The sequence below is a fragment of the Nannospalax galili genome, unplaced genomic scaffold (genome assembly GCF_000622305.1).
Source record: "Nannospalax galili isolate Female #2095 unplaced genomic scaffold, S.galili_v1.0 scaffold252, whole genome shotgun sequence".
NCBI lineage: Eukaryota > Metazoa > Chordata > Mammalia > Rodentia > Spalacidae > Nannospalax > Nannospalax galili.
Window position 1 is genome coordinate 6,103,708 of NW_008333886.1, and position 22,044 is coordinate 6,125,751.

General features: G+C 39.1%; 1 protein-coding gene across 3 annotated transcripts in view; it reads right to left on the minus strand.

Annotated features, from left to right (window-relative positions):
- The window catches only part of LOC103730571 (nucleolar protein 4), a 145,153-nt gene that overhangs the window by 61,921 nt on the left and 61,188 nt on the right, over positions 1–22,044 (minus strand). Inside the window, exons 3-4 of one of the 3 annotated variants that reach the window (XM_008828850.2) lie at positions 21,506–21,697; positions 1,826–1,939 (exon numbers count right to left, since the gene is read on the minus strand). In XM_008828850.2, the coding sequence (XP_008827072.1) occupies positions 1,826–1,939; positions 21,506–21,697 (306 nt within the window). The remainder of the gene's footprint in view (positions 1–1,825; positions 1,940–21,505; positions 21,698–22,044) is intronic. The other 2 variants (XM_008828851.1, XM_017797092.1) reach the window with 2 other exon arrangements.

A 22,044-nucleotide genomic window follows, 5' to 3' on the forward strand; every position in this document is an offset into this window, starting at 1 on the left:
GAGGATGTGGACGTGTGAATATATGCTAAATGTCATTGTCAATGAATTCAAAATTGGCATTTTTCTCATACTTTTATTCGACATTAATATTGCATTTTGTTTAACTATAGGTCTCATCCTTTGAAATGCTCAGAATTTTAATAATAATAAATACGTAAAAATGATGTCATTCTGAAACAGTTAAAAAGTCTTTTAATCCCGAAATAGAACACTTTCTCTTACTTGAAGCCCACTGGTTCACAGGAAAAACGAAACTAGACTAACAATGTAATCTCTACTCATTTCAATTTCAGTGGGAAGTATGAAGTATCTAGTTTATTAGTTGTAACATAACTTAAGAATCAGAACACAGCAAGCCTTTGTGAATAGCATTTAGTATAACATTGTAATTTATAAAAAGAGTTTTAAATATTATGACTAATTAAGAAAGGAAGACAGGAAAAGAAGAGAATTCTTGGGGCTGGAGAGATCGCTCAGTAGGTATAAGCATTTGATGCTCTAGCAGAGGACCAGGATTCAGTTCCCAGCAGCCATATGGCAGCTAATGACTGTCCTTAATTCTAGTTCCACTGGATTCAACTCCCTCTTCTGGTCTCTGTGGACACATACATGTAGGCAAAACACTCATACACAAAAAATAAATGAATAGAATAATTTTTAAAAAGAAGAGAATTCTGTTCCTTAGACATGAAGAGGAGACAGAAAGATAACAGACAAACTAAAAGAAAGGCCTAGTGAACCAGCAATAAACAAGAGTGTTATATGTGCACATCATACCACACTGATGGAATCTCAGGAAGGAGACATAGGAACATGGTACTCAATGGGTATTCAGTAGATGATTAATTAACAAGACAAGTAAGCCCAGGACACAGATTTCCATCAGATAAGGTCCCCATGTATGACCTGTAATCTTTCAGAGTTATGTTTCATTTTCATTACTGTCAGCCTAATCTATTGGCATTAGTAGAGCAAACCATCTTGCAGTGGTCTAGAATTATATCATAATACAGACAAGAGGAAATTGAGAAGTTCATCTTCATTCGAGATGAACACTATCTGATCTCTGTCATAAATGACGAGGTAGATATGAAAAGTCCTGACAAACCTGACAGACTGTCAGCCAGAAGCTCTTAACTAGGCTCTAGGTGCTACTAACTGAGGCAAAGCTGAATTTTGTTCATGCTTCTTTCACACCACAGAATTCTTGGGTTTGATTTCCATGGATCATAAGAACATAACATTTTTCAACTTCAAGTTCATTGCATGTGGTCAGAACAATCTCTGCATGTATTAGATTCATTCAAGAGGCTAAACGCCTCATATCAATTAACTGCATTTTCTGTGGCTGGGCATAGCAGCTCAGCATTGTGACTCGGCACAGCAGCCCCAGCCCTGTGACTGGGCACAGCAACCCAGCTCTATGACTGGGCACAGCAGCTCCATTACTATGCCTGGGTACAGCATCCCAGCACTATACTGGACACAGCAGCCCAGCACTGTGACTGAGCCCAGAAGCCCAGCACGGTGCCTGGGCACAGCGGCTCCATCACTACGACCGGGCACAGCAGCTCCAGCACTACGACTGGGCACAGCATCCCAGCACTATACTGGACACAGCAGCCCAGCACTGTGACTGAGCCCAGAAGCCCAGCACGGTGCCTGGGCATAGCAACCCAGCACTACACCTGGGCACAGCGGCTCCATCACTACGACCGGGCACAGCAGCTCCAGCACTATGACTGGGCACAGCAGCCCAGCACTGTGCCTGGGCTCAGTAGCCCAGCACTGTGACGGGGCACAGCAGCCCAGCATGGCTCTGTACCTGGGGTCTATCCAGACGCACCCTCTTCGCAGCATTTCTGCTCTCACTCTCACAGGCGGAAGCCAAGATGCTCTCTGCAACTGCTGAAGTAAGGTGGGAAGGGATGGGTCGAGACTAAAAAGGAAGAGAGAAAGAACATGAAAAATTATTAACAGCATCACTGACAGACTACTGCTGTGTCAGAAGAGCTCACAGGGTCATCAACATGGGCAGGAGGATCTATTATTTCCGTAGAGAAAGGAAATGGGAATTGTAAAGATGCAAAATGAAAGCTAGTTAGGTTAACACTGTAGCTGCCACAGATCCAGCCTTCGTCGCTACAGCACCGTTGGTTGTCAGAGATTTATTCAGGGTCATTACCTTGGAGAATGAACAGGCAGTGGTGGAACCGCTGCCTGGATTTTGCAAATAAAATTCTGTAATTCCCTCATGAACATGACAATGCGTAACAAAACAGAACAGAAACAAATGACAGGGCTGTCACATGGCTGCAAACACTAACGGATACCACACCATGCCAAACAGTCTGCTGAAAAATCTGCGTGTTTGTAGGTATGTACACTCATATTGTACGCATGTGGAGATCGAAGGAAAACCTCTGGTGTTGGTCCCTGCCTTCCAACTTGTTTGCAGCAGGGTTGTTTTGCTATTTTGTCACTGCATGTATCAAGCCAGTTAGAACATAATTTCCAGGGTTGCTCTGATTTCTGCCTCCCATGTCTCTTTAAGAGCATTGGGATTAGCGATGCACGATACCATATCCACATGCCAAACGATCTTAATATGACTTTTGCAGATATTTGAAGTTCTAAATTGTGACGAGTGAATGTGGCTAATATGCTTGAAAAAGTTATCATTTTAGTTTAAATACAAACCAAGTCGGTCCTACAATGATTATTGTACACCTGAAGTTTTGTTTCAGATGTGAGATTTTTGTCTGTGTGTTCAAATCCATCTTTTATTTGTAAAATAAGAGTTTTTATGAATAATTTTATAGGCACATGTTGGAAATCTATCTTTTATACAGGCCACATAGAAATTAATTAATCTCCCAACTAAGCTAATTAACTATAAAATGTGGGTAACTCTCCATGTCATTTGTGGGAATCACTGAAAAGTTTTCCATTCTTTTTTCTTATAATTACATGCAAAATCATCTAAGTGAAAGATGAAGCACTTAATGATCTAGCACATTTTTTAATTAAGATAATAAAATGGTAGATAAGGAACTACATGAAAATTAAACCACAAAGATAGTAAAATACTGTGAAACTGCAAAATAAAAGCACAGCCTGGAACCTGAGCATAGGTATTAGCATGTTGCCTCAGGGTTCTCAGAGCGTCAGTATAAACACGTATGGATATTAGTGTGTCTGTGTGTATGTGTGTGTGCACACACGCATGCATGAGTGCCTTGACACAGGTGTGAAGGTCAGAGGACAGCTTTCAGAAGTTGCTTCTTTCATTCCACTGTGGGCTTTGAGAACTGAACTCAGGACTTCAGGCTCCCAGAACAAGTGTGTTTCCCACTGGTCCATCTCACTGGTTCTATATGGATATCATTTATTAGAAGTCTCTGAGCTAATTTAGACCCTTTACTCTCTCTCTTTTTTATATTTTATAAAAGAACTTGAAAAGAACTTTATCTTATATGCTTCATGTTAATGTTATAAAATGTGTTTTAGCAAATTGAACACTAGGAGTATGTCTGAAATAATATTCCAGAACAGCTGAATTCATACCACAGTGTTTTAACATGTAGTAGAATTTTTTTGTGGTGTAGAAAGAGACTAAGCTCTGTTCTTGTAAGGATTTTCTGCAGTTGCCTCAGCCGGTTTCCTCGTTGCCTCCATCTCCAGAATAGCTTCTGTTGGCCAAAGTCAGGAACAGTCCCAGGTCTTCCTCTACTGACCCCATGGGGTAGCTGGATGGATGACTGGATACCTTTGACAGTAAACTGTAGCAGGTTCAGAATGTTACTTCTCCAGAAGAGAAGAAGAGAAGAGAAGTAGAGAGCCCCCAACACATTAGTGGCATGTAACGTTAAGTGTTTGTGAGGCAACTCAGGCCAGGCCTTTGACTGAGAAAGAGAAAAAAAGGGTCAAATAAGGCAAACTAAGCAAAAAGAAAGTCACAAAATGATGAAAGCAGAGTTTAAGAACCTGTATTTCTTCTTCATTTCATTGCCTACTTCACCAAGTATGGGTGATATAGTCCAGAATCAAATATCTATTGAACTATATAATCAGTGCCTCATTAAGTAATTACCACTACGTGGAAAAACACTGTAATCTAACCACATGGCGAACTCTCCATGTCCTTGTCAATGGAATTATTTTTGAGGTAAAGTTACAGTAAAAGTGGAAACAAGAACATTCCATTACAAAAAAGCAGACAAATTATTGGATGGTGGCTGGTATTATTCAAATGGGAGTTGGGAAATCCTGATGCTCTCACTGCATTATTTGAGCTTTCATCTGCTTCCAGGAATGGAATCAACAATCTAAATAAAACACCAGGAACCTCCCTTTTCATAATCCAAGCTCTGATAGTCCCAGGTGCACAGGGACAAGTTCTGTTTTTCCATGTCACCTTTAGTTTCCCCTTACTATGAGGTGTCTCCATTCTAGATTGGGATGTGTGAAGTTAGGACATTTTATTAAATTGATTTAATTGTACTAATAAACACAGAAGTTTCTTCTAAATGTTTTAAAAATGTATTTACTTTTATTATATGATTCTGAGTGTATTGCCTACAAGTGTACCCATGTCATGCAGTGCCTGTAGAGGCCAGAGGCGGGCGTCAGATCCCTTGGAACGGGAGTTAAGGAATGGTCGTTAGCAACATGGGTGCTGGGAATCAGACCAGGGTCCTCTGCGAGAGCAGCCAGTGCTTTTAACCCCTGACTCATCTCTTCAGCCACCTCCCATACTTAAAAAATTTAAACATGCGAATTTCTGAAGCACATGTTCAGATTGGTTTTCTTAAAGTATTATTTTTGAAAATGTTTGTTGAAAAGAAAAGCTTTTAAAAAGAAAGACAAAGCAAAATTCCTTTTTAGTTAAAATTGTCTGGCAGCATTTCCTTTCAATTTATTTTTAAAACAAAGGTGTGGCTGTTCCTATGATGGTAAAAGTTGGTTTTCATAATAAGCTGTGTAAGTTTCTTTAGAAAAAACATCATAGGAAGTGTAGGGTCTTTCTCAGATGGCTGAGATTGTTCTATTCAGAGACAAGGAGACTGTTCTGTCTGAATGGAACAAATTATCTTTTACAGTCAGTCATCTGACAAATTAAGATCTCAAGATTTGGGAAAAATTAACTTCAAAATAAAAGCAATCATATTTTCTTTGCTACTGGATGGGGAAATAATCAGAAGCAAAGACACAAGATTCAGCATTGCCTGTAGATACAAGATATAATTTTGAAAATAGAGTTGTTCTGAGTTTATTGCAGAACCATAATTTGATAACTAAAATTGTCTTTGAAATGAAATCATTGGCACAATTTGTTTTCCTTGCAAGTCAGAATAAACTGAAAACCAAACAGATTAATTTTCCCTAAGACAAACTGATCTGTATTTAGAAGATCAGTTTAGAAGCTGGGCTTCTTGGATCCAAATTCTCAATTCTTTCCTCTACTACACTGTGTTGCTTAATTAGTACTTTTACATAATTAATTGTCAATGAAATAAAATTTTCTAAAATCTTTATGAAAGTGTTGTGCTTATCTAAAAATAGACAAAAGACAGCCTGTACATTCATGTATTGTAATCCTACTTCAAGCTCATTGGAGAGAAGAGAGAGAGGAGTGAATTAGTAAAACCTGCAGTGCAGTGTAAGATATATGTCCTTCAAAACTTTGTGTCTCAAGTATAAAATCTAAATGTTTATATTTATGTAGAGATCCAGTGTCAAGCTAATTTAATTTTGAGATGAATCTCAGCAATAGTTAATTCCCATTGAAGCTTAGAATACTTAGAACTTGATACAAAAATCTTAGATTCATTATCTAATCAACCAAATAATCTCGGGGAAAAGTACTTATGCTTTAGAGAAAAATCAAAGTGATGTTTGGAGAGATGGTACAACCTGTCCAAAGTCGTGCTATTATGCATGTAGCGGATGCAAATACGGCTAGTGGATAATTGAAAATAATCCATAGCAAAGAATTACTCTCACTTTACAACCACTGTGAGTTTGAATAAAGCCAGAAGAATAAATTACAGGTAACTGCATTTTGCTTCTAAACAGGGAATCCATTGCACTGTCTCTCACACCTCCTTTTCAGGTGATTTAAATCCTTCCCTCTACTTTTCTACTAATTTCTAAAAACTAGTTCAGCCACAATCTAAATTCATAAGGTTTTAATACTGGAGCAGCCAGAAATCCAATAAGTTACTTCACATGAAACATAATCACGCTCAGTTTCAGGTCTGAAATGAAGGTGCAGAATTCCTGTCCTCTTTGAGTGAACCATGCTGGACAGCTCTTTGCTCTTACCACTGGTGAGCCGGTAATAAACATCTATGTGCCCAACACACACAGAGCTCAGTTTCACTGCATCTGGTTCCAAAATAGCAGAGGTAAAAGCCATTGGCTTGACTTCTTTTCCTAATTTGGCCTCTTTCTATTTCTCAACCCAAAAGGACTTCTATCAAGGCAGTAAAAAGCAAATGAATCAAGGCTGCTGCTGACCAAACAATACAGAGGAATTTAAATTATGATCGGGTACTGCTTCTGAGAACCATTATAATCTCAACTCTGTATCACTGCATTTAATAGTTGTGAGCTGATTCTGCTACCTCTGCTTTAATCTCTTCCCACTACACAGCTACAGAGCAGGCCAAGGGCTTTAGTCAGAGGCCACGATCGATTCCCTCTTACATTGCGAGGACGACATAAAACATAAGAGCTTTCATGTAGCAAATAGAGAAGAGGATTTTTTGACAGGCAAATACAATGCAAACAATCCAAGAAAGAGTTTATGAAGAGCAGCAATTCCCATGATGAAAGTTACCTTGGTAAATACACTATGCCACATACATCCTAAGGGAAATATCAGATAATAAATAAAAGGAACGCAAGTATGCTTTTTTGGGATCTATATGTAGACAGGGAAGACTTGCAATTTCTTCCCCTGGGTGTAAGATACTGCTCTCTGTAATTATCTCCTCATAATTAACAGTCATTCTCAACTGGAATCAGAGTGGAACTTTCCTTATCACTGTTTCTACAGGAATAATTATCTAGGTTCAAATCAGTGGGGACCTGTCATCCAACAGATGGCTGAATGGTCACATGAGCTTTAGAGTTGAAAAAGTCACATTTTAATTGGAACTTAAGATGTGATTGCTGTTAGTACCATGTAAATGTGTCTTTCTTTATAGATCCAAGGAAAACGTATCAATTACATGACAAACTCTAACTAGTTCTAGCTTTAACACAGAACGTTAAACAATTGTAGGAATCTACTGGTGTTTGGATATCCATTCAAGATATTGTAGAATTTTATGATTTTTAAAGGATTTAAAAAATAAAGAATGAAAAGCTCTATTTATGGGTTAATGTCAGCATGGTCTCCAGACTCCAGCATTTAAGAGCACCTTAATCAAATATTAGACAAGGCCAAATTGAAAGCAACTGTGGTATGTGGCAAGGTTTGAAGCAGACAGCTGGGTTGTTATTTGGAACTTAAAGCTCAGGTAGTTTCTTTAAATTGAGATCATTCATTCTATTATGTTTACTTAAAATTATAATTGAGTTATGCAATTTGTTTGATATGAGCACATTATTTCCCAAATGGTGTATCTATGCCTATCACAGATTTTGTCAACTTGACGCAAACTTAGACATATCTGGGAAGAGGGAATCTCACTTGAGGAATTTCCTCCATCAGATTGGCCTGTGGTGATGTCAGTGAGGCATTTTCTTTCATTGTTAGTAGATTTAGAGAAGAGCCCAGCCCACTATGAGCAGTACCATCCCTAGGCAGGTGGGCCTCCGTTGTATAAGGTAGCTCAGGGGCGAGGCAGCGGTGTGGGGAGCACAAGCAGGTCATGAACCTGCTGTCCTCCATGGTCTCTGCTTCAGTTCTTGCCTCTTATTTCCTGCCTGCTCTGGCTTCCCTTGATGATGGACTGTAGCCTTCAAGCCACATAAACCCTTTCCTCCACCAAAATGCTTTTGGTCAGTGTTTTATCACAGTAGTAGAGAAGTTAACCAGGACAATGGAAATGGTGTACTCACACAGGCTATGCTGAACGTTTTAACTCCTAAGGGATCCTTTGTTTGCCAGGTGTTATGTTCATAGACATCAGCGTAGACAATAGAGACAGTTTATCAACTGGGTCGACCTGGGTATTAGTCTAGAATCAGTTACTCACAGGCTACATTGAACGTTTTAGCTCCTAAGGGATCCTTTGTTTGCCAGGTGTTATGTTCATAGACATCAGCGTAGACAATAGAGACAGTTTATCAACTGGGTTGACCTGGGTATTATTAGTCTAGAATCAGTTACTCACCTTGTGTGTATGACTGTTTTATGATTTAATACCCCTGAGTCTCAGTCACTCTACAAAGAATCAATATTTATAGATTTATAAATGGCAAAACTGAGGTACATGCAATGTCAAGGTTAATCCTGACTGACAGTTTGATTGGATGTAGAATCACCTAAGAGACACATGTCTGGGCATATCTGTGAAGGTGGTTCTAGACTGAGTGAAAAGGAAAGAATCTGAGGACAGCATTCCTCTCTCTGCCTCCTTCAGCAGAAGCTGCTCATACTCTTACTGCCATCCTTGTAAGCAGAAGGGACTGGACCCCTCAAACTTAAGCTAAAGTAAATTCTTAAGTTCCTCAACCTGATTTTGTCAGGTATTTTGATACAGTGAGAAAACTAATTAATATAGCCATTAAATAATGAAGAGGAAAATAATGTCCATATTACCATGAATTACAAGAGGTCATGATTCAATATCTTTTATTCAACAAATATGTTTAATAAGCACATCTATGAGTCAGAAGAGGGTCGAATTCAAAAAGAGGAATGTAATTTCAATATTTATGCCTTCCAAAAGAGTTCTTATTATAAGCTAATACAATATTTAACACACTGGTTTTAGCACATCTGCAAGAAAATCTTTATCACAGATTTATATTATGTTTTCAAAAATTCTGAAATACTAATATAAACAGAATTTTTTGAAAAATTAAGTAAACTTAGTTTAGAAAAACAGATGTATATTTAGTCTTTCTTGTTCCTAATTTATGTGAATATTCACGTTTTTCTGCCAAAATACTGAAATAGTTGTGTATGTGAGCCCTTTTCCCTGGGGTTCACTCTGAGTTCTGTGCAGTATGTGGAGTGGTCCTCTGCCACGCCCTCAAACACGGGAAATCTGCATTCTGAACTATAGTTAACCAAAGGTTTGTATTAAGGCTGTGGGTGTGGCCAAAATAGTACCTCACTCTGATTCATACACCTGGTAGCAAAGCAATTAAATGCCTCACTGATCTGACCTTGATCCTAAGTTTAGCTCAGGAAATCATGGAGCTCATCTCTTTGTTCCCAGTGATTAGCCGAAGAGATCCTGTGATCTGAATAGGGTCAGCTAAAGTCTTTGCATGGGACCTTACGCCTCAGTCAAAGGACTTCTCTTAGAGTTTCCAGAACTGCAGAGGGCAAAATGCCCAGCAGGTAGCAAGGAAATGTCCGACAGGCAAGTTAATAGCACAAGCACAGTTAGGAAACGAGAAGAGCAAACTGTCACCTGGGGCCCATGGACGTGGCTGCAGGCAAATGACTGGACTTGTACTAAGAAAATGATCTTGACTAATGTGAAGGGAGTTTGAAATTACAACTTAAACAAATGTAGAATATAAAATAACCTGCATTTTGGTTTTGCGTGCAAGCTTAATTTAAAAAAATTTTGAGATGGTCTCAGTGTAACGCAGGTTGGCCTTGAACTTGTAGCAGCTCTGCCACAGACTTCTGAGCACTGAGAACAGACGTGTGAGGCAACAACCGCTTCAAGTATCAAGCATTTCATTTAAGAATTAATAGTCTAGCCCTGGCTTCGATTTTTTTGATATTATTGGCCATGAATAATGATCTTTCACAAAGTAATTGTGAATTATTGCTACTGCTTCATATTTAGCACCATAGTTTTACTAATGTCGTGAGAATAGTGCTGATCAAAGTGCAAGGTAACTAACATAATATACCTTCCTTTTCAACCAAGTGAACCTTAATTTTTATCTTCATGGGGAAACGTCACCTGGTTCAAGAAACACATGGCTATAATTACTACATAAAATAACGTATAGTTGTAGATCACAGCATCTTCTTCCACAGTAGTTTAATGCATAGCAATTCTATTCACACATAGTCACTACTGTAATTGTTTATTCACAATAATTGCCAAACACATAAAAATAAATATCAGTGTCAAACATCAAAAGGAGAGTGAAGATTAAATGTCATATATATATCTTCTCTAGGTGAAAAAAATCTCTAGATTTTTAGCAGATTTAATATTACTCTAGATTCTTAGCAGATTTAAGGAATTTAATAGCCATATAGGGTGAAGTGTGCTATACAGTCAAAGTCATTTTCACAACAGTAACACTAGAAGATATATATTGACTCATTCAAGCTTTCATTCAGAAATTTTTATTCAGTTGTACAGGAATTAAGCGGCTCTCATGAGCATCTGCTGTACTGTGTAAGACACTGGGCATGATACACACAGACACATTGAGAAACACAGCACTCACATACCTGTTATGAAGCTAACACCTGCATATGGATAACATCAGTATAAGACAGGATAAAATAAAACTGTAAACTAAGTACCACAAAGTACAATTTTCACACAGAAGAAAGAGATTTGAGGCTACGCTTAGCTAGAAGGGTGATTTATATAGATGGGCTGATCCACACCTCCAAGCTGTTCAGTGGATGGAGATGGCAAGACCGTTTGCCAGTGTGGAAGTCAACTTCGGCTTCTACTACATGTGATCAGATTTCTCATGTGCTCCAAGTAGTAACTTTGACCTGTTATTTCAAGTGCTGCTGGTTTTCATGTTTCCGCAAGGCACCCTCGTTACCATTTTTCCAATGAAGAATTTGAAGCTCAAGGTGCAAGGCCCACACTTTGGTAAAGCAGACTAGGATGGAGGCATGCCGAGCACACCAGGAGCTGCTCCTTTCCCACCTTCTGAGCCCAGTTTTCTTCTTTGTGTCCAGATCCAGTCCATGAGCGTCAACTTCAGTAGTGGTTTGAAGTTTTCATTTCCTTCCTTACTCTGAACTCAGAGTTTATTCATCATTAATCATAAGTTATAATTAGTTTTGCTAAAAGCTTTTTTCCTTAGTGCGTTTGAGCCTCTTCTGACACCCATTATAGGGGCAAGGCTGTTCAGTAGTATGGTCCTTCTGTTTAGGACAGCCTGCTGTATGCTCGTGGTGAGTGTGAGAATTGCTCTTCTTTGCACTGGTTTACTGTGATATTCCTAGGTATGGAACTGTTTTGTTTGTGCTGAAGACTACTAGTCATTTAGCATTCATAATTTGGTCAATTCTGGAAATTTATCTTCATCACATCTCAGAATATTCTTTCTTCCTTTTTCTAATCCCGCCTCTCTACTGCTCGTTAGCTCTATTCCACTGCAGAATTATTTTTCATATTTTCCTTTTGCTTTGTCTTCTTTTGGTGATTTCCATATTCCTGTGTTTCAGTTTATCAATTTTATCCTCAGCTGACTCTTACTTTCTCTTTGACCCACCTAGTAAAGTTTTAACATCAATACCTGGTATTTTTACTTCTGGAAGTTGGAGTGGAGGTTCAGTCTTCTGTAATGAAGCAGTAGTTACGTACAGTTCTCAGTTTATATTCCTGCCTAGTCACAATCTAAAATTGATGTATCCAGAAGTTGACTGATCACTCAGTCCCCAGCTCAAGTCTTTTGGGTCTTATTTTCTTTTTATGACTTCTAAACTGTCATTTTTTCCAAGACAGTATTTAGAGATATGGCCAAGAATTTTCTAGTTGTTTCAGGGGTTTGGGATTTTACTCTCATCTCTACTGGGCTAGGTATTTTTAATTTGTATTGTATTCAGTATTTGTGTGTGTCTACAGTGGAAAGTTTGGGGCTGTACATAGATGGGGGAGTATTCTGTGAGACAGCATCATGCTTACACTAAGTGATTCACTGATGAGTAACTCAGACAAATAGGTTGGTTATAGATGTTACAATCTAGTTGCTCTTCAATTTAAATACATTTAGGAAACAAAGAGCAGAGTATAACCACAATCTTTGAGTAGGAGAAAATCCATGAATCAAGAGACAAGAGGAAGGAACAGCAATTCCATGTAATAGACCAAGGTATGAAAGGACATAACTGAGCTTATTATAAAAAAGGGTAGATCCTTCCAGGTGATCCTTTAAACATTTAGATTATCACACATAGACATTTATATACATTATCACATAGAATATCACAACTACCCTCTCATTTGAAGAAACTGAGTCCCTCCTTTTATAGGTTGGTGACAGGCTCCAGTGGATGGATTGACATCAAAGGGCATTTGGGATACAAGTAATTATATATATATATATATGTTAGTGTAGAGGAAATTGAGAGGGGTACAGATCGGGGAGAGGATCTAAATTCAAGCAAAACATATTATATGAAATTTTCAAAAATTCAATAAAACATAAATGTAAAAAAAATGGGCTCTCTGGAATACCACATGACTTCATCAGTTGAACTAACATAGGACTTGAAAGCGGGTTTCCTAGTTTCAAAAGGTCAAAGTCTGGGGTTTAGAATATGTTCTGAGATGATGACACCAGGTACTACTGATGCCAGAGCTGAGGAAGGACCTCCAGGAGCAAAGGCAGTTTTGTAATAAGGAAGCCAAGGCACTGGGAGGCCACCTAAAACAGAGCCGCTCGGCACTGAGTTCTGGGAAGCTGTGTGTACTCTAGGCCAGGAGGGAAGGCCAATTAAATCAGCAGCATCGATACTCAAGTGTGTCTGAAAGTATCTACAAGTGGGTCTAAAGGAATGGGTTCAATGGTTCCGAAGTTTTTATGTAGTTTATTTTCTGACTGTGAATACATACTGATTTTTCTTCTTTCATTGTTTGTAGTTTAGATTTTGTTTTATTTTTAAGATAGAATTGGTATAGCACAGGCTGGCCTTGAATTCACTATACAACAGAGAAAATGGCCTTGACTTCCTGGGCCTCCTGCTTCCACTTCCGGAAGCTGGATTGTATGCGTGTGCTGCCATACTTGGGTTAATTTTCATTTTTCTACCAATTCTTTGGTTTATAATTTTTTTTAATTTTCTTTTTTGATAACAGATCCCAGGTTGTAAAAGCCTCAGGCTTTGCAAACACTCCTTCTGCTTCTGTTTATGCAAAGTGGATATGAAAGCACTGTAAGGTCGGGCAAGCAGTTAAGGTAGAAGACTACGCAGAGAGACAAGCACAAATAGGAAAGGCCAAGACTGAACGAACAGTAGAGAAAATAGGAGGCTATAGTGTTTATGTAGGAATGTAGCAAAGAAAGCATGAGAAAAATTCAGTGAGTGGCAGAGTCTCAGTCTGCGTTTGTAAGCAGTGGTGTAAATGACAGTAAGGCCACCTCTACCAAAGGCAAAGGCAGAGGGAATGAGTGGAGGGCTGATTAACAGAGCAAACATGGAGAAAATGGGTGGTGGAGGGTATTGACTTCAGTTTTCTGGAGCAGCAACTGATCAACATTTGGAATGAAGTACCAACGCTCTCTAGACCACTGATGCTGCACTTGGAGAACACGGTTCCAGGCACCAGGGAAAATGCTTGCAACTGCTATTAAGATAGTTTACAGTCATGACCGTGCACGCAATCAAAGAACACACCCAACAGCAAATAAAGGTAAATAGGGAGGCACAGAAAGGAGAGTCTGAAGAGCATGGAGCTGATGCTGGGGATGAACAGCTTGATTTGGTGCCAAGGAAGCCATGTGTTCATAAGACTCAATCCAGTGTGGTGGGGAGAGCCAGACTTTGAATGGTTGGGATCTGAGGGACCAACAGGAATCTGTGAAACAGGTGTGAGCTCTGAGTTCAAGTAGAAAGATGGACTCATATGAGTAAATGACTAAGTACTGTACTGAGTTTGGAGATACTGTATCAAGCAAAAAGTTTTCCTCATTTTCAGTCAAAGGAGAAAATGGAACATGTCAGATTGCACAGATGGTAGATGGGCCAATGCTCCTAGGAAGTGGGAGACCAGGGGAAAAGGTGCAGCAACGTTATTAGTTCAGAGCAAGACCCAGACACAGCCTCTGTAAAAACAGTGGGCAACACTTGAGAAATGTCAGATGATTCTGATTTTTTTTTCTTCTTTTTGAGACAGGGTCTCCCTGTAGCCCCAGCTGTCCTGGAACTCACTGTGTAGACCAGGCTGGCCTTGAACTCACAGAGATCTGCCTGCCTCTGCCTCCAGAGTGCTGGGATTAAAGGCGTGCACCACTACTCCTGGAGATTCTGATTTTTTTAATGTTATTTATTTTTATATTTTTTGTATGTATTTTGCCTGTGTGCACGTACTTGCAACCTTGTCATGCAATGCCCAAAGAGGCCAGAAGAAGGGACAAGATTCTCCTGGAACTGGAGGTCTAGACAGTTGTTGGCCACCAGGTGGGTGCTGAGAACCAAATCTGGGTCTTCTGAAAAGCAGCCAGTGCTCTTGACTGCTGAGCTACCTCTCCAGCCCCAAGTCTGAATTTTTTAATGTGTGTGTGTGTTTTTGTGTGTGTCTGTGTGTGTGTGACTCAGGTGTGGGGATGTGTACACACATGGAGGCCAGAGAGGCACCATTCACCTTTCCCTTGAGACAGGGTCACTCACAGGCCTGGAGCTCACCAGGTAGCTAGGTTGCCTGGTGAATAACTCCCAGCATCCACCTCTCTCTGCCTGCCCAGTGTTGGAATTACAAGCACATACCACTGCACATAGCATTTTTTTAAATGTGTTCTGTGGATCAAACCCAGGTCCTGTGTTTGCACAAGGCAAGCATTTTACTGTCTTCTTCCAAGTCCATTTCTGCAAAATGTTTAATACTGCTTGTATAGGTTGTTTAAGTGCTGACTAAGATTTTATATCTCTACATTAATAACGGCTTCAGTGACAGACATCAAATCACTGAGGCTGAAACTGTGAAGAGCTGTGACATCAGAAGGAAAATATCCTGATTACTCTGAATCATATTATTGTATGCAACTAAAATGAAACATTATGGGAAAAGTACTTAGAGGATATGAAACTGCACTACAGAGGGCTCTGCTGTAAGAAGGCGCCTACAGGAGAAGCCAGCAAGGGGAAGTCAGTACGTATAACAGGCAGGGAGTACAAACACAGTGTGCCTGATAATCAGCATCCATTGATCACAAAGAAACCTGCACAGCTTAGCTCATGTTATATGAAGAATAACGTGAATGGTAAAAAGGTACACAGATATAATAAAGATTTTATCAAGAACTTATGTAAAGAGCAAAAGATATTGTTGATAGAGTTTTCAGTTTGTCGGAGCACTGTAAGACATTTAAAATATTTATCTATTTATTTATTGTGTGTGATGAGTGTGTACATGTGTGTCTGTGTGCGTGAGTGCAAGTGTACATGCCGTGACGTGCTTGTGACAGTCAAAGGACAATTTCAGGTGTCCGTTCTGCCTCCTGAGGCAGGGTCTCCTTCATTTCTGCAGCACAGTATATTTCACCCTAGTGGCCCAAGAGCTCCCAGCTCATTCTCCTTTGTCTACCTCCCATCAAGCAGTAACAGTACTAGGCTTACAGATGTGAGTCCCTGCTTCCTGCTTTTGATACAGGTTTCAGGGATCAAACTCAGGTCATCAGCCTTAAGCAGGTGGGGTTTGTACCACCTAGCCTGCTAATACATTTTTATAAAATCTCTGTCTCCTGGAAAGTAAAGAGGAAGAGACTTCAGCCTCTGGTCATGGCATCACTGAAGACAATGCCTGTCACTATGAGTGGCATTTGATAAAAATTGAAGCCAAGCATGGAAGTCAAAGTTCAAAACCAAAGTTTCTTTAACATGGAAGGTTTCCAGTGTTTCTACTTTCTTATATTTTAAGAGTTGGCATCTCGCTTTTCAAACTAAAGTTGGTGTTAGCTCAGCTCTATTAAGGAAACACGGACACCAGCACAGATACTGGGGCCTCGGAAAGAGTCTGATTCTGAACTTCTTGTCAGTCAGGCACAAAAATGAAGATATTAAATTCTCAGCCTTGGTGGTAAGGACTCAACTAAGCATTCTATTTCCCTGGGATAACCCTTGCATTAAACTCTAATAGAATCTCTTAAAATGGGGTCTTTTCAATATTATTTATTTATTTTATTATTTTATGTGTATGAGTGTTATGCCTGCATTGTGTAAGTGCACCCATGTTGGGCAGTGATCATGGAGGACACAAGAGAGTGTCAGATCCCCTGGAACTGGATGGTTGTTAGCCACCATGTGATTGCTGGGATTTAAAACCTGGTCTTCTGCAAGAACAGCCAGTGTCCTTAACCACTGAGCTATCTCTCCAACGCCAGAAAATGGGTTCTTTTACAATATGTATTTATGCCGGGGTGGGTGTGGTGGTGCACACTTTTAATCCCACCACTTGGGAGGCAGAGGCAGGTGGATCTCTGAGAGTTCAATGCCAGCCTCGTCTACATACTGAGTTTCAGGCCAGCTGGGGCTACAGGGAGACCCTGTCTTAAAAAAACAAAAACAAAAACAAAATTTTAAAAAGACCAAAAAAAAAAATATTCATTTACCAAGAGTAGATAATATCCTTGACAAAATGTTATAAAAACTTGCTGACTTATTTCTACTGACAAAAATAGTCACATATTAAAAACAGTCAACTAGGTTATGGTTTAAGAAGCTGAAGCTATTGAACTCAAATATCCAGACTACTTGGACTATCACAGTACAGTCACATAATTCAGGATATGAGTGAAATAAGACTGAAATTCCATTTTCAATCTTTTTCCTAAATAGTTTTGTTTGAAATTCACAGAAGTACATGAAAACATGTCAGTTTAGGTGAGAAGGTCTCTCTGAAAATCTAGAAATAAACAGTATCACACAGCAGGTGGGACCGTCAGTAGAGCCGGAGCATTCTGATAAGATACTGCTGCTCTTATTGTATTTTCTGCTATAGCTATTATTGAATTCAAGATCATAGCCCTTTGGAGAAGCAGATTACTTTATTGGAACAATCAATTCTTATTCTTAAGAAAAGTAGGTAAAGTAACTTGAGGGTCAAAGTCACATAATAGCATCAATAACAATTTGACAATTTCCATCAAGGGTTTAATTTAATGGCTGCTTAATTCACTGGATTCTTCTAATCCACTGAGGATTCTGACAGTGGCTCAAACTTATTAGATTTATTTTTTTTCCTAAAAATGGTTTTCTGTGTCTAATGTTGAAGAGTCTATGATTTGACTTGGTGAAAATGTGTAAAAAAAAAAGATTCGTTATGTTTTTCTCCACTTCATGCATTAGAAACACTATTTGGAACATAACAGAAATTTCTGCTGCTGAAGCAGTCATGGCTCACTGATACCGAACAATTTTTGGGAAACAAGAATGTAAAGATGTGCTCTAGGGGTCGGAGAGCTGGCTCAGCAGTTATGAACACTAGTTGCTCTTGTAGAGGACCCAGTTTTGATTCTCAGCACCCACATGGTACCTAACAACTGTCTTTAACTCTGATTCCAGGGACTCCAACGCCTTTTTCTGGCCTCCAAGGGCATTGCATGACATGGGTGTGTTTACATACATGCAGGTAATACACTCACACATAAAATAAAAATAATAAAATATTTTAAAAGCTACATATTCTAATGTATATTGAAGTGTTCAGTAAAGCCAATTAAATGTGTTTCTGTTTTCTAAATATTTAGGTTTATACCCATAGATTAGCACTGATCTATGGTCACACACGGCACTAGGTGAAAGTTGATGCAGAGACTCATAACCAGTGGAAGTACTGAGAATAAGTGACTGTTGTGTGCTCAGCCCTAAGTGGGACATCCATATCACCCTCTCCAAGGCTCAGAGAATATGGAAAAAGAGAAGGCAGAAAGAGTGCAAGAGGCAGACGGTGGAAGGAGTGCTGTCACCAGCGGTCCCTGGAAATAACATGACTGACTCACAACAGCAGTGGCTACCAGCACAAGACCTGCACAAGGCTGGGCCCATCAACATTCATCATGGGTCGGGGAGGGCTCATAAGGACTCATCCCTCTCTGAAGACCTGTTGGCAGTCAGTGGCTGCTGGGGTGGGGTAGGCACATTCCTCAGTGGTGTGGCCACAGTTAAGGAGTACTCCCTCAAGTAAATACCCCACTCATGCTCATGCAGGCCATGCTAATTAAATGAAGAGGACCATAAATAATTGACATTAAGTAGGAGGGGGACTTGATGGGGAGAAGGAGTAATCTTTTAAAAGTGTTTGTATTACCATATACATTTATTAGGCATAATGGAAATAACCAAATGTGAATGGATCTTGTATTGACAGTGGCAGAAAAGTAGCATTAAAATTCTTGTGTATATTGCCAACATATGCTGTGATAAAGCATGTCTATGAGAAATAACACCCCTTTAAACTGCAGAAAGACAGCAGGAAACATTTAATCAGTATCTTTGTGTTTCTACTTATGGAGGTTTCTGACCTCAGGGACCCTAAGTAGGAGAACTAAGCTTATTGAATGATGCATTTGTTCTATAAAATGGAATTCTCTGCAATATCAGACTACATGTTAAATTACCTTTTACAAATAAAAAATTTAAAACGGCTCCATTTCCTCATTGATTTGACACATCTTAGAGAATAAGATGCACATAAAATTAACCTCATTCTGAAAATGACAGAGTTTCTTCAGGGTTTCCTACAGAATGAGGATACAGGAGAGAACTTTGGGTTAATGTTTCAGATTTTAAAACCCTATAGGTTCTCTTAGGTGACACTTAAAAATTATGAAGGCAAATGTTTAGTGTGAGTTACTCACTGCACTAGTTATGGCTTTTCTTATTTTCTATCCAAGACAGGGATTAATATTCAAAAAGACAACAATGTCTACTGATAATTCCTTAACAATGAATCAATGTATAAAAAGTGAAACAGGTATTTTAAGTGTGCCAATGGGAGGGTGTGCTTGTTATTTCCAAGGAGATACTAGTGAAAAAATACCCAGGAATATGAAAGATGAGAATGTGTTAGGTGACAATGTCCATTTTCATCATGGCTTTCACTTTCTTACAAAGGAGCTTTGAACTTTTATTTGAGCATTTCACTTCAAACAACCGCTCATCACAATAAATCATGATGATCAGAAAATATGTTTTGCTTTCCTAAGTAACCAATCAGATGTGTCTTAGATATTCTCTAATGGATACTGATATTTAAAATACATACACTGAATAAGTGAACAAACAAATGAATGAAATTATTAAAGGTTAAATATCAGCATCTCTTTGTAGCATTATTACTTCAAGGTTAGCATGCAAAGCTTCCTGACTTCCTAGTGGTTCACTTTTGTCCTGTGTATAGCAGATTTTTCCCAAATAGATCTATATTCTAAAGTGAATATATATAATTAATAAAATGACATTTGAAATGGGTATAGGTCTTAAGTAGGCCTTAAAGAACTGAAGAATTCTTTACAGTGATCATTTCTTTCTCTCCACAGTGATTAATATAAAATTTTATGGCAAGATATATAAGGTAATTTTACTAAAAGAAGGAATCTCTAAATATTGGGAGATTAGTAATGTGAGATATTGATAAAGAATTCTTGAATATGATAGCATCTTCATTTGTTTTGAAAGAATAACATATATGTAGTATGCTTTAAGATAAAATATAATTAGCATCAACTGAAATTTCATGCCAATTGTTAAGGACCTTGAGGCTGATGTCGAAGTCGGTGTTCTGAGGTAAGATCAGGCTTGTTCATCATGTTTCTCATTGTGTGGGTCATAATAATTAATGTAATGGTGAAAACAGTTCATTTTCTTCGAGTGAGCAGTCTCCCATCCTCTCTAAGCTACCAACTTTATTATCTCAATCAGTGCTAGAAAGTTTTACCATTTTTCTTATTAGAGGACTTCTATACCAAAAATTTCAAATCCAATGTAAATTTCATAAGAAATAAGTAAATATTTGTTTGAAATGTTCAGCAATTATAGAATAAAACCAGTTTGGGAAACTTAACTCCAGATGACAGGTGAATAATATTTGATGATGTCTTCAGATTTAAGATCTGTGGAATGTTCACTCTGTGTCAGAAATGACTTGCAAGGGTTTCTGGAAAGCTCTGTCTGCACTAGAGGGTGCACAATGCTCACGGAGTTATGGACTGTGGTGGCTGTCTTTTCCATGGGAGAAACACGCAGCAGAAGCTACGTGTCCAAATTGTGCAGTTGGAAAGCTGTGGACACAGAAACTTACACAGGCTGACAGAGCAGAGCACCTGCCCGACATCCAGGAAGATGGCCTCGCCTTTATAGGGCAGTATGAATCTTGACAAGAGACAGGGGGCTTATTATTCCAATCACCCATTTCCTAAGATTTTACAGCCACAAAATTCAAATTATAGATGTCGTACTTTGAAACAGCCCTTATCTTTACCAGCGTCTACCCTCCAGACGGAATAACTAGAGGGTCAGACCAGACACTAAAACCTAAGCTTTTGTTTAGCTTTCTCTGGTAAGAGTATAGAAAAAAAAATAGGAAGTTTTTAAGGTACTTGTGAAGCCAAGGGTGTAGCTTACTGATAGAGCATTAGCATGGGGAAGCCCTAGGCTGGACCTCCAGTATCACAGAAAAAACAGAGAAAATGTTTAATATATTTATGGAAACTCGCACATCTTAAAAAGTGTAGAATCTCAAGCATACATTGCCAGTGTTTGGCGTACTTGTATAGATAATCATTATAGCAAAAACAGTAGACAACAGTAGGCAAAGTTCCCAATTTATCGCTCTCCATCTTCTGCCCTAAGCAACCTATGGCACTGCGACATCATCCCTTCCGAAGATGAACGTGAAGCCTCACAGTAACATCCTCCATACACATAAGCACACCTAGTGCGATGAAGGCTGCGTTTTCACCTGAGCATTTAATTTCCCATCTTTGTTTTTGAGGTTCGCTATTTGTTAGCCACCGGCTACACACATTTCCTCACATACCAGAGATACCCAGTCTCACAGGCCACCCAAAGCAACAGCTGTAGCTTCAGTGTGGGACCTGATCATCCTCAGACCCACTTGAGCCGTGACGAAGGAAAGCACACATGAACAACGTGTGACGCGTGTTCTCCCTGATTGTCTCTCACATCATCCTCTTTCTGTGAAACATTATCACATGGTTCTGTGAGCACTGGTCTCTCAAGATAGTTCTTATTATATAAACAAAGGGAATAAATGCTTGACAAAGATGAAAAGGGAAATAAACGAACAAGCAAACGAAAACCCTTTGGACCTGACGTTATGGAAAAAAATAAACATAAAGACACTAAGATGAAAACAAAATAGTGTCATGGTTTACGTGTGGGATTTGGATGGAATCTAGGGCTGTGTTTCAATTCAAAACTCACCATCTCCAAACCACTCCTTTTCATCCGCCTGCAGGACTTGAGGTAAGTACGGATACGCTTTCTGGCACGCTCTTGGTACTCAGGGAATTGTCGCCTGCATGAGTCAATGATAGCCTGGATCTTTTCTTTGGGCTGCTTAGAGATTGGGACCATTCGGTCCAAGTTTTCATCTACAAACAGCCTGACAAACATCTGTTGGCAAGAGGGAGACAGAGGAGAAGGGTTTGGAGGGCTGCTCTCTTCTGTTCCTAGCTTCCTGTCTTGATTACCGAGAGGAAAATACTGCGTCCTCTGGTTTATGCACTGGAGAATTTTGCAAATGGAAAGCCAGAAAATTTAAGCAAACACTCTTTTAAAGATTTTTCTAAATGGCTGGATTAAAAAAAATAGAGAAAGGGAGAGAGGGAGAGAGAGGAAAGCAGACAGACAGACAGACAGACAGGAAAGAATAAACCATCATGTAGAAACAAAATCAGGAAATAACAGTAGACCAGGACAGTTGAGCACCCATTGCATTCACTATTGATAAACAGGACTGA